The sequence below is a fragment of the Pelophylax lessonae genome (assembly GCF_965119305.1).
Source record: "Pelophylax lessonae genome assembly, chromosome: 13".
Lineage (NCBI taxonomy): Eukaryota > Metazoa > Chordata > Amphibia > Anura > Ranidae > Pelophylax > Pelophylax lessonae.
In genome coordinates this window covers 158,554,787-158,570,186 of record NC_138780.1, presented here as the reverse complement: position 1 = coordinate 158,570,186, position 15,400 = coordinate 158,554,787, and the positions used below count along the sequence as shown (strand labels likewise).

The 15,400-nt window shown below is 46.4% G+C and overlaps 1 protein-coding gene across 1 annotated transcript in view; it reads left to right on the top strand.

Annotated features, from left to right (window-relative positions):
* The window catches only part of TDRD9 (tudor domain containing 9), a 789,496-nt gene that overhangs the window by 325,538 nt on the left and 448,558 nt on the right, over positions 1–15,400 (top strand). Inside the window, exons 8-9 of the mRNA XM_082275596.1 lie at positions 9,308–9,362; positions 9,632–9,716. Coding sequence (XP_082131722.1) covers positions 9,308–9,362; positions 9,632–9,716 — 140 coding nt within the window. The remainder of the gene's footprint in view (positions 1–9,307; positions 9,363–9,631; positions 9,717–15,400) is intronic.

The window sequence follows — 15,400 nt, the reverse complement described above, 5'->3', positions numbered from 1 at the left end:
TGGCCAAAAATTAAAAACAATTTGATTTTTACATTTTTTTTGGGGGGAATTTCATATAAATTTTTTTTTTTAAATATTGTTGTTTTTTCAAAATAAATGCTTTTTTTGTTTATAGCGCAAAAAGTAAAAATCGCACAGGTGATCAAATACCACCAAAAGAAGGCTCTGTTTGTGGGGAAAAAAAGGACGTAAATTTCATTTGGGTACGGCATCGCACGACCGCGCAATTGTCAGTTAAAGTCACACAGTGCCGAATCGCAAAAAGTGGCCTGGACGTAAGACAGCAAAATCCTCCGGTGGTAAAGTGGCTAAAGAAGTGGACTCCGGGCACCTATTAAAAAAATAAAAAAAGTCAGCACCTACAAAAAGTGTAGTTGCTGACTTTTAAAAAACAGCCACCTGCCTGTCCCATGGTCTAGTAGAGAGTTTTCCCACAGCCGTCTTCTCACTCCGTTCTTCCCTTGATGGCACCGACTACTTCACTATGGGCACCTGGCCGTGACCAATTTGGCTTCACAGCCAGGCACTCGCGAGTCGTTCTGCACATCCTGTATTGGTGGATGCTGTCTTCTGGGTCCTGTCAGTGTTCCACAAGACTGCAGGGGGGAAGGAAGAATAAAATTTTAGTAGTTCCCAGCGTTTTGAGCAGGTATCTCCTCAAAGTCTTTAAAGGGGGAAACTTCTGCTTTAAAGGCCCAGCTGACAAAGCAAAGGCTGTGGCACGCAGCATGTTTACTATGGCTCGTTCGACGTTGCCACCAGTCTGTGCCTCAGCCCTGGTGTCTCAGACCCTATCCGAATAGGCCAAGCTTTTGTGTCGGGGCCTGGGGGATGAGCAGGTCCCCGCTTCTTATGTTGATTTAACGGATCAGTTTGTCCATGGGCTGCAGTTTTTGTGGTGCAGCTTTGGATACAGTTACTGTGCTATCCAAACTTTGTTTCAGCAGTGTTGATTAGGCGTGTGCTGTGGCTTAACAATTGGTTCTCAGACCAAACTTCTAAGAAGGCTCTCATTAATCTGCTCTTTCAAGGCGATCGCTTGTTTGAGGCTACCCTGGATGACGACATTAGGGTGTCGCTTGGGGGGGGGGGGGTGAGTACCTTCCTGCTTCAGTCAAGATAAAGGGAAGGAGCTTGTGGTGGGGGGACATCTTTGCTGGTTTTTGGCCCCGTGGACTTCTTTGGTGAGCGTCAAGGAGATCCGCAAAATGTTTTGTTTTGGGGGTACCCTCGGAAGGGGGCGGGGGCAAAGTTTGTCCTTTTCCAGGGTTTTTAGGTCCTGAGTCTTCTTGTTCGGATTTGTGCATAGGTTCAGTTGATGTCCGAGCTACTTAAGGTCCCCCCTATCCCTGTTCAGGGAATTGACTTGCCTAGGTCTGATTTTAATTCTGACTAGGGGGGCCATTCCTCTAGTCAAATTTCAGGAACCACAGGCCATGATTCACCAGCTGCTTTCACACACAGTTCTCTCCCCCGATTTGCATACAAGTTCTGAGTCTTGTGTTATCCACCTTCAAGACAGTTTTGTTTGCACTGTCCTACATGCAGCTCCTTTAGCAGGTTCAGCTCCACAGAAGAATACCAAGGTTTATGGCTTGATCATGAGTACATCTGGCACATGCCGCAGGCGTCCAATGGCCATGATAAGGGCAGTGTAATCCTCAGCTTAGGCTTCTTCCGCAGTTCCTACAAGAAATTCAGAGCGAGGATCTTCCAATCATCCTGGTGGCCGTAAACATCCCTTGGGGTCTTCCTCTCAGAGTAGACCAGTTGTCCCAAGGGCTAATCTACTATCCTGCTTTACAGTGGCTGGTTTTAACGGCTTAGCTATTGAAAGCCAGATACTGAGGACTAGAGGTTTGTTTGGACTGGTGATCCCTACTATGTTGAAGGCGAGGAAGTCGTCGTCTTGCAAGATACACCAAGAAGTGTACACTTTCCATGCACGATGGTATGAGTCGATTTGAGCTCATCGTCAACCTTTTTCTGTGGCTCAGACCTTAACCTTTCTTCAATGGAGGGGTTGATCAGAAGTTTGCCTTTGTTACCATCAAGGGCCAGGTGTCTGCCCTGGCAATCTTTTTTCAGCGACCCCTAGCTACGCACTCTTTAGTTCGTACCTCCATTCAGGTGGTCTGATGTGGCTCCACCTGTAAGGTCTCTTTTGGGATTTAAATTGAGTGCTTTTGGTATCCAGAAACCTCCATTTGAGGAAATTCAGGAGATTCGCTTTCCTACATTATCCCAGAAGATCACATTCTTGGTGGTTATTACTTCGGCCCTCAGGGTATCGGAGTTGGCAGGATTATCCTATGTCAGTCCCTATTTGATAAGGATAAAGTGGTTCTCCGTCCTTGTCCATCATTCCTGCCCAAAGTTGTTTCTGCCTTCCATTTGAATGAGGCGATTGTGTTGCCTTCCTTATGTCCCAAGCCAGCCCATCCCAAGGAATTTGCTTTGCATACCTTGGATGTGGTTCATGCGATTCCGGTGTATCTTGCAGCTATTGAGTCCTTTCCAAGGTCACTCGCTATTTGTGGTTACGTACGGACCAAGAAAAGGTCTGGCGGCTTCTTCGGCTACCATCCCCAGATGGATCAGACAGACGGTGACTCAGGCCTATTCCATTAAAGGTCCGGTTCCACCTTTCCCTATCACGGCGCATTCTACTCAGGCGCTGAGTTCTTCTTGGGCCTTCTGTCAACAGGCTTCAATATCGTAAGATTGCAAGGCGGTCACTTTGTCATCCGTGCATACCTTCACAAAATTCTATAAGGTGGATGCTTCTTTTCGCTGCAAGGTTTTTCAGGCTGCTGTTTAAGAGGGGCTGTTCCCTCTTGAGGGGTGTTTTTTATTTAAACCTTTATTTTTCACAAGGGGGATCCTGTGTCCTTGTTAAGGGCTCTTATGTTTGACTTTGAGTAATTTCCCCACCCCTCATTTTCATTTTGCCACTGCTTCTGGATGTCCCAGTAGTTATGCTTTATGGAGCGCTGTGTCTGTTGATGAACGTAAGTGAAAATGTTATTTCTCTTACGTCCTCCGACAGTCGCCGCCACTTCATAATCTTCACTAATGGGGTAATTGACCTTTGCTCCGCAGGAGTAGCTAGGCAACAAGATTTGTTAATATCAAAGCTTTTAGCATATCCCACCCCTAGGGGGTGGTCCCCTCAGTCAATACCTCCCTGCTTCCAGCATTCTCAACTCCGTTTTCAATTGCCTAGCTTAGGAGTAGCTGGCTGTTCCTGTGCTGGGGCTTTCAGTCTCAGCCTTCTATCCTCTTTTGGATTTTTTTTCAAGTATTTTTCTCTTTCTTTTACTTAGCCGTTTTTTTCTCAGCATTAGTTTAGTTTTCTTCGGATGAAGATGATCATGCGGAGCTGGGTTTCGGACTGGCCACCCTGGGTCCCAGGGCTGAGAGCCAGGGGTTTCCCCAGCCTGCCATCGAGCGTTCAGCTCAGGTTTCCCTGGCATATTGAACAACCCATCCCTGTTCGCTGCAGGGATGCTGCCTGTGAGGTGGCTACCTCACCGGACGCCATTTGCGTTTTCGCACCGCAGTCCACTGCGTCCTGGCTGCGACACTCCCTGTCCTCAGTACAGCGGTTTGGTCGCTAGAGAAGGCTCCCCACGCCATCAGGAATGGTAAGTAACTTTCTATGTTTGGACCTGTCTGGGTGTCAGTCTGTGACCGTGTGACCCGCATGTCTGTGTAAGTGCTGAGCTCCCTGTCAGATTCCTGTGTGGAATAGCTGCCTTTCTGTGGGCTGCGGGGGGGGGGGGGGGATTCTCCCGCTCTGCTGTGTGAGATGTATGGGGCAGACTGGGATCAGACATGCTGTACGGCGACCGCTGCTGCGGCCCACCATTTTTCTCGGCAAATTGTGGTGACCAACCCTGTGTGATACAGCGCGGTGTTTTGGCGCCAAACGCCGCCATTTTGGCGGCGATCACTCCTGCAAGCACATGTCGGCCCAATTTTCTTGTTGCCTTGATTCCCTCAGCCGAGTGGCCGTGTTTGTGAAGCCTTCATAGGCTATATAGGGAGGTCAGTCATTGCATCACTTCCTTTTTCACTGGAACAGCGATCGGTGGCAGCAGCTGTGTGCTCTCTCCAGGTTTTTACCTTCCTTATCCTGTATTTCCTTGCTCAGTGCTCCTTATCCCTGCGGGGGTCGGTACATACAGTAGTGTGCGGTGGGCTGCGCTCGCCGCGGTCTTAAAGGGGCAGTCCTTTATTTCAGTTGACGCGGTGGCAGTTTTGAATAAATCTACTGCGATTCCTGCTGAAGATACCCCGGTGTTCCGGGACCCTATGGACAGGAGATTGGAGTCTCTGGCCCGTCATACTTATACGGTTGCTGGTTCTATGCTGAAGCCTATTTTTGCTTCCATTATGGCAGCCCAACCTATTGCGGATTGGACGCAGGTGCTCAGGCGCACCCTGGTGGCTGACTCTGCTCCGCCGACAACGTTGGCTATGGTAGATCAAATACATCAGGGTGTCATGTATTTGTGCGATGCGGACTTGGATTTAGTCCCTTTGGCTGCATGTCTCTCCAGCGTAGCGGTGTTGAACCGTCGCCTGATATGGCTGAAATGTTGGTCGGTTGACCAATCCTCTCGCAAGACTCTAGCTAATCTTCCCTACGCGGGAATCTCGCCTTTTTGGCGAATCTTTGGATACTCTGATAAAGGGAATTTCCGGGGGTAAGAGCACTCTCTTACCCCAAACTCACAAGAATAAGTTTGTTCGCGGTAAGAAGCATACCTCGTTCAGGCCCTCTCAGGGGTCCTTTCGTGCCTTTCGGTCACAATACAAGGGCAAGCCCTTCAAGGGCCAGGGCTCCCAGAAGAAGCCGTGGGCAGGGAAGCAGAAGTCCGGCCAGTCCGGGTCCGCTGCCCATACCAATTCGGCCTGAAGGGGCGCCCTCACCCGGTTCTGGGGTGGGGGGACGTTTGCTCGGTTGGCCCGCATTCGGGACAGGTGGGTTCAGGAAATCGTTCGATCTGGATACAAGATCGAGTTTCTCTCTCGGCCGGCGAGCAGATTTTTTCTCTCAAATCTTCAGCTGTCTCCGGAGCATTTGCAGGATCTGCACCTGGCGGTGCGGACCCAGGGAGTGGTGGTTCCGGTGCCTCATCGGGACAGATTTCGGGGGTTCTACTCCAATCTGTTCACTGTGCCCAGAAAGGAGGGCAAGGTACGTCCGATTCTGGACTTGAAAGCTCTGAACCGCTTTGTGCGGGTTCGCAAGTTCCGCATGGAATCCCTACGCTCAGTGGTGACTGCCCTGAGTCCGGGGGAAATCATGGCCTCCATCGATCTGAAGGATGCGTACCTTCACATCCCCATTTTCAAGGGTCACCAGAGGTGCCTTCGATTCGCCATTGCGGAGGATCATTACCAATTCGTGGCGTTACCCTTCGGTCTCACTTCGGCTTCGCGGGTTTTCACCAAGGTGCTTGCGCCGGTCCTGGCTTTATTGAGAGCCCATGGTGTCTCTGTCTTGGGATATCTGGACGATATCTTGCTTCGGTCTGCGACCAGTCAGGGCCTGGTGAACGACCTGTCCGCCACGGTGCAGACTCTGCAGGAGTTTGTTTGGACGATAAATTTTCCAAAATCAACGTTGTGTCCGTCGGTTCGTCTTCACTACCTGGGGATGATCCTGGACTCTGCTCAAGCGAGGGTCTTCCTGCCGGAAGACAAGCTCCGGACACTTCAGGACGAGGTCAGGTCCCTCAGGGACACTCAGTGCTCGTCCCTCCGGACATGTATGAGATGTCTAGGTCTGATGGTCTCGGCTTTCGAGGCGATTCCCTTCGCCCAGTTTCACACGCTGGGTCTTCAGGCGGAGATCTTGGCCAAGTGGGACGGGCGTCCGCAATCTCTTGATCTGCGGATCTTGTTGAGCCACCACACCCGAAGGGGTCTTTTGTGGTGGCTCCAGTCCCCCGCGGTGTCGGGGGGCAAGTCCTTTCGTCCCTTGTCGTGGACGGTGCTCACCACGGATGCCAGCCTGTCGGGCTGGGGTGGTGTTCTGGGCGTTCTATCCGCCCAGGGAACTTGGTCGGAGGAGGAGTCCTCCCTTCCGATCAACATTCTGGTATTGCGAGCGATAAAACTTTGCCTTCTGCATTGGTCGGAGCGGCTTCAGGGCCGTCCGGTTCAGGTTCAGACGGACAATGCCACAGCGGTGGCCTACATATACCATCAAGGGGGCACCAGGAGTGCCCGTGCTGCTCGGGAAGTAAACGACATTCTGTCGTGGGCCGAGACGCACGTCCCGTTTATAACGGCTGTGCACGTTCCGGGGGTGGAGAACTGGCAGGCGGACTATCTGAGTCACCAGACCCTGGACCAGGGAGAATGGTCCCTTCACCCGGATATCTTCCAGATGTTGTGCGCGAAGTGGGGTCTTCCGGATGTGGACCTGTTCGCGTCTCGTCTGAACAACAAGGTAGAGAGGTTCGTGGCAAGGACGCGCGATCCTCGGGCAGACGCCTCAGACGCGTTGGTGGCGCCCTGGCATCAGTATCGTCTGATGTATGCCTTTCCACCGATTCAGCTGCAGTCCAGGCTGCTTCGCAGATTGGCCTCGGAACCGCACGCGGTGATTCTGGTGGCACCGGGCTGGCCTCGCCGGTCTTGGTACGCAGACCTCGTAAATCTGGCAGTCGACGCTCCGTGGCGCCTGCCGCTTCGGGAAGACCTTCTGTCTCAAGGGCCGGTATTCCATCCTGCTTTACAGTCGCTGGCTTTAACGGCCTGGCTGTTGAAAGCCAGGTCCTGAAGGATAGGGGTCTCTCCCCTGAGGTCATTCCCACTTTGATCAAGGCTAGAAAAGCCTCTTCAGGAAGAATTTACTACCGTACTTGGAAAGCGTACTTTGCCTGGTGTGAGTCCAGGGGGTATTCCCCTCGCTCATACTCGGTGTCGAGTGTGTTGGCTTTCCTCCAAACTGGAGTGGACCAGCGTTTGGCGCTGGCCACAATTAAGGGTCAGATTTCTGCGCTGGCCGTTCTTTTTCAACGCCCTGTGGCGTCTAATTCATTGGTTAGCACCTTTGTTCAGGGGGTGCGACATTTGGCCCCTCCTAGGAGGGAACCTTTGCCTCCATGGGACTTGAACTTGGTTCTGTCCGTGTTACAACAGGCTCCCTTTGAAAAGATCAGCCAGATCTCGTTGTCTCTGTTGTCCAAGAAGGTTGCCTTTTTGGTGGCGATCACTTCGGCTCGCAGGGTGTCGGAGCTGGCAGCTTTTTCCTGCAGCTCCCCCTACTTGGTGATTCACTTGGATAAGGTGGTCTTGTGACCTAACCCTTCCTTTCTTCCGAAGAGGATTTCGGAATTTCACCTGAATGAGGACATTGTCTTGCCTTCGCTTTGCGCGAAACCTAAGCATCCGAAGGAGGTGGCTTTGCATGCCTAGGATGTTGTTCGGGCGATCAGGGTTTTCCTGTCATTGACTAAGTCTTTTCGCAAGTCGAATTCCCTATTCGTCCTTCCAGAGGGACCTCGGAAGGGCATGGCGGCGTCGGCTGCTACCGTTGCCAAATGGATCAGACAGACGATTGTGCAGGCCTATGCTTTGAGGGGGAAGGTTCCTCCTTTCCCTGTGAAGGCGCACTCTACCAGATCTCTGAGTACGTCTTGGGCCTATCGTCATCAGGCTTCTGTGGCCCAGGTGTGTAAGGCGGCGACTTGGTCGTCCGTTCACAACTTCTCCGAATTTTACAAAGTGGATGTTCAGGCATCGGCAGATGCTTCCTTTGGTCGTAAAGTTCTTAGTGCGGCAGTGCCTTAGGGTCCCTTGTTTTGGGCCCTTGGCTACTGGTTACTTGTTCTTCCTGGGTTGTTGCTCCTGTTGAGCACGTTTTCCTGTTGCCAGGTTGGTTCTCTTACTTTGGTAAGGTTCCTTTCTCTGATGTGGGTACTGCGCTGCTTTAGGCGCGGCTGCGTTTTTTTCCCACCCCTCATGTCTACACTGCTCTGGGACGTCCCCATTAGTGAAGATTATGAAGTGGCGGCGACTGTCGGAGGACGTAAGAGAAAACTGAATTTTTGTAAAATCTTACCGTAAAATTCCTTTCTCGGAGTCCTCCGACAGTCGCCGCCCCCGCCCCTCTTTTGGGGTTTGCTTATGTACTCTACTGCTATGTTACTGAAACTGAGTTGAGAATGCTGGAAGCAGGGAGGTATTGACTGAGGGGACCACCCCCTAGGGGTGGGATATGCTAAAAGCTTTGATATTAACAAATCTTGTTGCCTAGCTACTCCTGCGGAGAAAGGGTCAATTACCCCATTAGTGAAGATTATGAAGTGGCGGCGACTGTCGGAGGACTCAGAGAAAGGATTTTTACGGTAAGATTTTACAAAAATTCAGTTTTTTTTACTTATTGTAAAATCTGTTTCTCTGAGTTTGACGGACACAGCACCTGCCCCTCTATGGAGTTCTGATAACTTCTAATACTGCTTGATACTAAACTGATTAAATAGAGCAGAGAGAGGGGTTATATACCAGCTGAGGGCGACCCATGGGCGTAGCCTGGTTTTTTTGTTCTGCTTTGTCCTACTCCTGGAGGAGGCAATATAACCAAGTAGTTATTAATTATGAAGCGATCTCTCTTTCGAATTCAGAAATGGATTTTACGGTAAGTACAAAAATCCCATTATTTGCCATGTAAAATACCTGTAATGCTTACCGATATTGTCCTCTGCGATGGTAAAATGGGAACGAGACGACTTTAGATCTTATCTTTCTCTCTGCTCTCTTGTCAAACTCTTGAGTTTTGCTGTACAGGACATTGCAATAGGTTGGTAACGAGTCAAATGTAGGTACTTAAAGTGGTTCCACAGGCTGAAGGTTTTTTTTATGCATGAAGGTAAAAAAGTATGTGTGGTTCTCCCCCCCCCCCCCCCCCCCCCCACAGCCTCGGCTGTCCTTGGACTCCCCCTGCTTTTTGGCTGAGACAGCAGGAAGAGCCCATTGGCGCCCACTGATGTCAATCACATTCAATGAGCCAGTGGGGAGGTGGGGTCAATCAAATGTATGTACTGTGTAAGTATTGTGTCTTATGGATGCATAGAGCAGCAGCTCTGGAGCTTAAATTTGTAATCCTTCATTTTTACTTTGTTTGGATTATATGGAATCGATTCAATTTGTCTAATTTTGTTTTATTTATGTACCAGACAATAAAGGTTCACACCCATGCTGTAGCTGTTCTTTTACTGGAGATTATTTATTTATTTTAGTATAAAAGAAAATGTAAATGCTTTGACATTGTTTTGTATTTTTACAGGCATATTTGAAATCAACTATATGCATGAACTTTTCACAAGCATGTTTCAGAAAAGGTACATTGATTTTTTTCCCCAGCATCAGTGTCATTTGCTGTCACTGATCCAAATGTAGATTGCGAATTGCATAGGACAGTTAGATATTTGTTCTCTGCCCTGATTTTCTGTTGCCTACAGCTACCATTCCATATAAGCATGCACATGTTATGCCCTTCACATTCAGATGCTCAATCATATCTTTTTTTAGACTTTTATTGCAGGGGATATGGAATGTTTGAAGTGTTAGCCATGTTCAAAGTAACTTGGATTGCTTCCTTTGATTCTAGGTTACATGTTTATCCCCTGCATTCAAGCATCACTCTAGATGAACAGAGCATGGTTTTCACGGCTCCAGTTATTGGTTACAGAAAGGTAATTCATGGTTAAAATACACAATTGGTATGTGCTGCAATTGTATCAGAATATAGATAGTACCTACGTCCCAATCGATTATTTATAGAATATACTAAATTAGCGGGGGAGGCAAAGGGAGACACTCACGGTACTGCATAAAAGGCTCATAGAAAAATATATAAAACCAAAAAAGTTTTATTGAATACATATTAAAAATACAAAATTCCCTAATAGGGACACATGAGCGAATGTAGGCTTCATAAAACAACAAAAAACATATGACACTAGTTGGGGTTGTCGTAGATCGCAGGTCATTATATATCAGATTACACGTTTGAATACATAAAAAAATCCCTGGTGAGAGGCTGCTTATCAAACAGTTCAAAGGAATCACCGTATGATGTAACTGATGATGAGTACCAATATACCCATCGTGTTTCTTGGTAAAAACGCTTCTTCAGGGGTTGGAATAGGATTTATATGTAGAGTTCTCTAAATGATCAAAGATCAAACAATGAATATACATATTAATAACCATATAAGGATAACAGCAAAATAACATTTTGATTATCAAAATATTTAACAGGATCCAATAATATCCAATGATTTATCATGCATAATAGTTGCACATGGAGTCAGGACATCATGGGGCCCGCGACATCTGAGATCAGGTCCCCCAAAAGGGGCCACAGGGGCGATGGATGGACTGCATCACCGGCGAGAGCTGGGGGCATCAAAGTATTAAAATGCACATCAATAAGGGTGTGTAAATATATATCATATATAATATATAACGAGCCCGATGATTACACGTATATAACAAAGGTCTATAATGTATAGGTAAAGACTGGTCTCTATAGGTTATTATGCACCATAATACAACCAACAGTCTGGTAGCCCAGAAAGAGTGTGTGTATATATATATATATATATATATATATATATATATATATTTGTAAAAAAACAAAATAAAACTGCGTACCAGTGTCAAGCTGGAACAATAATTATCTAGTTAACTAGAGGTTTAGAGAGTAATAGGATACCAAAACTAGTAGGATGATTCCAGTAAGGAAGAGACCTGAGATAAGTTAATACAGATAAAACTGAAATAAGCTGACAGAATATCAAAATCTGCTTAATTAGTATAGATGGTGGGAAATTTGGGCCTATACAGTATTACAAATCCGTAATATATACACACACACTAACCCTATAAAGCAGGTTGACCAGGGTAAGAGGGCGGGGCAGGCCACTTGGAAGTTGTAAGGTGGTAGTAAACAGAACATTCATAGATTATAGGTTGAACATCCCATATGCTTAGTGCTTGCTTCTGAACAGATGGATGCACCATTCAACACCCCACAGCAAAATTGTGTGGGCCCCAAACCAGGTTTAATGCAAACCCTCAGAGGTTAGAAGTTGCATATGCCTACATAAGGGCAACAAGAAAGATATAAATCATAGCCCAATGTGAAAAGACCCAATGGATATAATAAACAAATTCCACATTACATAGTTACATAGTAGGTGAGATTGAATAAAGACAATAGTCTATCTAGTTCAACCTGTGTAGGTGTGTGTTGCCGTAATCATCTCTCATACCCCTGAATGTTCTGATCCTTGAGATGTAGGTCCAAGAATCTTTTGAAAGCCACCATACTTCCCACAGAAACCATCTCTTGTGCTAGAGAATTCCACAATCTTGTAGCCCTAACAGTAAAGAACACCCTAGTTGCCTGAGGTTAAAACACGTCTCCTCTAATCGCATTGTATGCCATCGAGTCCTCATGCAATCCTTTTGACTGAATAGCTTTTTTTTCTATGCTGAGATCACCATTGAGATATTTATAAATTGCTATCATGTCCCCTCTCAGGCGTCTACTCCAGGGAGAATAAATCAAGCGATTGCAGACGCTCTTCATAATTAAGGTCCTCCAATCCCCTAATTAGTTTAGTTGGCCTTCTCTGGACTCTCTCCAGCTCCAACACATCCCTGCTGAGGACTGGCGACCAGAACTGGACAGAATACTCCAGATGTTTTCGGACCAGAGTTTTATAAAGTGGAAGGATTATAGTTTTATCTCTGGAATACATCCTTTTCTTTATGCATGCTAATAGTCTGCCGGCTTTGGCAGCTGCCACTTGACAATGCATGCTATTGCTTAGTCTATCCTCCTACCAAGACTCCCAGATCTTTCTTCATTTTTGATTCCCCGAAAAGTTCCCCCCCTAAAGTGTATTGTGCTTTTATGTTTTTAGTCCCCAAGTGCAAAACCTTACACTTCTCCACATTAAACCTCGTTTGCCATGTCGTTGCCCACTCCGTTATTTATTCCAGATCATTCTGTAGGATATCGGCTTCATGCCGTGCAGTTATTGCCTTGCCCAATTTTGTGTCATCTGCAAAAACTGATATAGAACTACTGATCTCGTCCTCAATGCTGTTTATGAATAAATTGAACAAGGTTGCTCCCAGAACTGAGCCTTGGGGGACCCCACTTACCACCTCAAACCAGTCTGAGTATGCGCTATTTATTACCACCCTTTGGACACGCCCTTTTAGCCAGTTCGTATCCAAGAGGAAACCTTGCGGTCGATGCCTGCAGACCTTATTTTATAAATTTAAGCGCTTGTGGGCAACTGTATCAAACGCCTTAGCGAAATCCAGGTACACCACATCCACCCCCTATCTAGCTCACAGCTCACCTCCTCGTAGAATGTTAAGAGATTTGTTTGACAAAAACGCCCATTTGTAAACCCGTACTGATTACTGCTGCTGATGTTGTCTTTAGCAAACTCTACGATATCATCCCCTCCAGAAGTTTACATACTATCGATGTCAGACTAACAGGCCTATAATTTCCCGGGACATGCCTCTGCCCTTTTTTGAATATCCGTATCACGTTAGCTTTCCTCCAATCCCCTGGTACATATCCTGACATAATTCTGTCAGCAAAGATCAGGAATAGTGGTCTAGATATAGTTTTACTAAGTTCTTTGAGTACTCTCGGATGTACGCCATCCGGGCCTTGTAATTTGTGTTAATTTTATCCAGCCTTTCCCTGATTTCACCCTCTGTTAGCCATAACGGCATGTCCTTTGTATTACTACTAACCATACAGTCATGGTCAGTGTACCCCTCCTTTTCCTGTGTAAAGACTGAGGAGAAAATAGTGTTCAGCACGGTTGCTTTTTCAGTGTCCTCTGTAACCATCCTCCCATCATCATTAATCATGTGTGCAATATGCTCTGCCCTAGTTTTTTTTGCTGTTGATATATTTAAAGAATTTCTTTGGGTCCATTTTTCTATGCTCCGCTATTTGTCTCTCAAAGTTGATTTTAGCCATTTTGATTTCGTATTTACTTTTCTTATTTGCCTCCTTGTTATGCTCGAAAGCCGATATTGTGCCCTCTGGTTTATATTTCTTGAAGGCCATTTTTTCTTCCCCCTAATACGTTTAAACGTTACGGGTTAGCCAGCCAGGTTTGGCTTTGTCTCTTCTAAATTTATTTCCCATAGGAATGCACTGCGAGATGCATTTGTTTAATATGTTCCTAAAGCATTCCCATTTTTCCTCCGTGGTCATTGTTCCCAGGGTTTGGTCCCAGTTTACCCTTTCCATCATTGAGCACAGTTTGGGAAAGTTTGCCCTTCTAAAGTTTAGGGTTTTTATGTTCCCCACTTGCCTTGTTGTATTGTTATTTACGCTAAATGTGATCATCCTGTGATCGCTAGAGCCCAGGTTGTTCTGGACTCCTACCTCCGAGATTAGGTCTGGGTCATTAGTGATCAATAGATCCAGGACTGCATTTTCTCTAGTAGGAGAATCCACCAACTGAGACATATAGTTGTTCTGTAAGGTTTCCGTAAATAGACGGGCTTTCTGTGAGTGAGCAGTCCCCTCTTCTCAGTCAATGTCGGGATAATTGAAGTCCCCCAATATGATGACTGATCCCAATTTTGCCACTTTACCCAACAGTGATATAAATTCCAGCTCTACCTCCTCCCTTTGGTTGGGTGGCCTATAGCAAACCCCCACAATTACTTTTCCCTTTTCTTCTTCCCTATAGAGTTCTACCCAAATGGATTCTAACTCCATACTCATCCCTTCCATAATATCACTCCTCTCTATCACCCTTACATCTTTCTTGACATAGAGACATACCCATCCCCCTCTTTTTCCTACCCTGTCCTTCCGGTACATCTAATACCCTTGGATATTGGCCAGCCAGTCATGTGAGTGGTCGAACCAAGTTTCCGTTATTCCCACAAGGTCTATGTCCTCATGTACTAACATTTCTATCTCCTCTATTTTATTAGCTAGGCTCCTGGCATTTGCATATACCCATCCTAGTTTTGTGGAAGTTGATAGTGAATGATGGTTATTGTTATTCCTGTTTGGTCTGAGGTTTTCCCGCACAGACCCCCTAATTGACGTTATGGAACTACTGTCGCTGCTGGCTCTAATACTCCCTCCCTCCTCACTCTACTTCTGAGCCCCCCCCCGTCTCCTTGTTTAAAAGCCCCATCCAACTTGGTGGCCATCTTTCTCCCCAAAAGAGCTGTAACATCCAACATTGAAACAGGAAAAAAGAAAAAACCTTTTCTTTTCGTACATTACGGGACACAGAGCCATAAATCATAACATATGGGTTATATAGGCCACCTATAGGTGAAGGACACTGGCAGCTAATCAGAATTGATGACCCTGAAATAAATGTGAGGTGGTTTTGTACCTCCCCTATTTATTACAAAGATGTATTCTATTTTCTATTCCTATAATAGTCTATCAAAGCTCTGATAAGGCTAATGGAAGGTATACTAACAATGCTAGCTATAAAAATAAACACACTGCTTAAATAAACAAGGATCTAATTTATTATAAAGAAAGTAGAAATGCTAACCTAAAACACTAAAGGAATATTACAGAGCATATTAGACAAAACAATTACAGATAATACGTTACATATTCGTTCTCGGGATTCGATAACTTTCAGCTGGTCTCAAGCACACAGGAAGGAGAAAGAGATAGCACAAGAGCCATGATGGCCCACAGCCAAGAGCCACCAGCCAAGAGTTAAGAGACAGATTCTATCTTGCAATCCGCATTTAAAGCCCACTCAGATACCACCCACACATAAACACCCACTGTCTTCTTGTCCAATGACAGTTCATAAGATGCCCCCTTCCTTCTCAACAGGAAATATCTCCTCTTTCCCAAAAGCATGTTATATTCTTCCACTAGGGGCCGCCATCTGTCCACGAATAATTGTTTTTGACCTGGGTCATCTTTATCACCTCTGGCCTTTGATGTTGGAATAACCTCCCCAGGAGATCTTATCTGAGGCTCCTCTGCACCCACACCTCACAATAGGAGGTTTATGCGAGAACATCCTGTGAGAATAAGAATTCCCATTTATGACTCCTTGTCAGGAATGTTCTGCTGTGCACTTTGCATTCCAGACCAGGTGTGGTTAGTTCAATTATCCAGAAGCACACGTAAAACTACATGTTGCCTCCACAACCCCCTATATAACCCCTCCCACACAGGAAGTACCTCCATTTTTTCGCCAGTGTCTAAAAGGTGAAGGTTGCTGTGAAGAGGTGCTCCACATGTTTATTAGGTTTCAAAGATGCTCCACATGTTTATTATGTTTCATTAAGAAGAAAGAAGATTATGCTATCATACCCCAATCAAAGA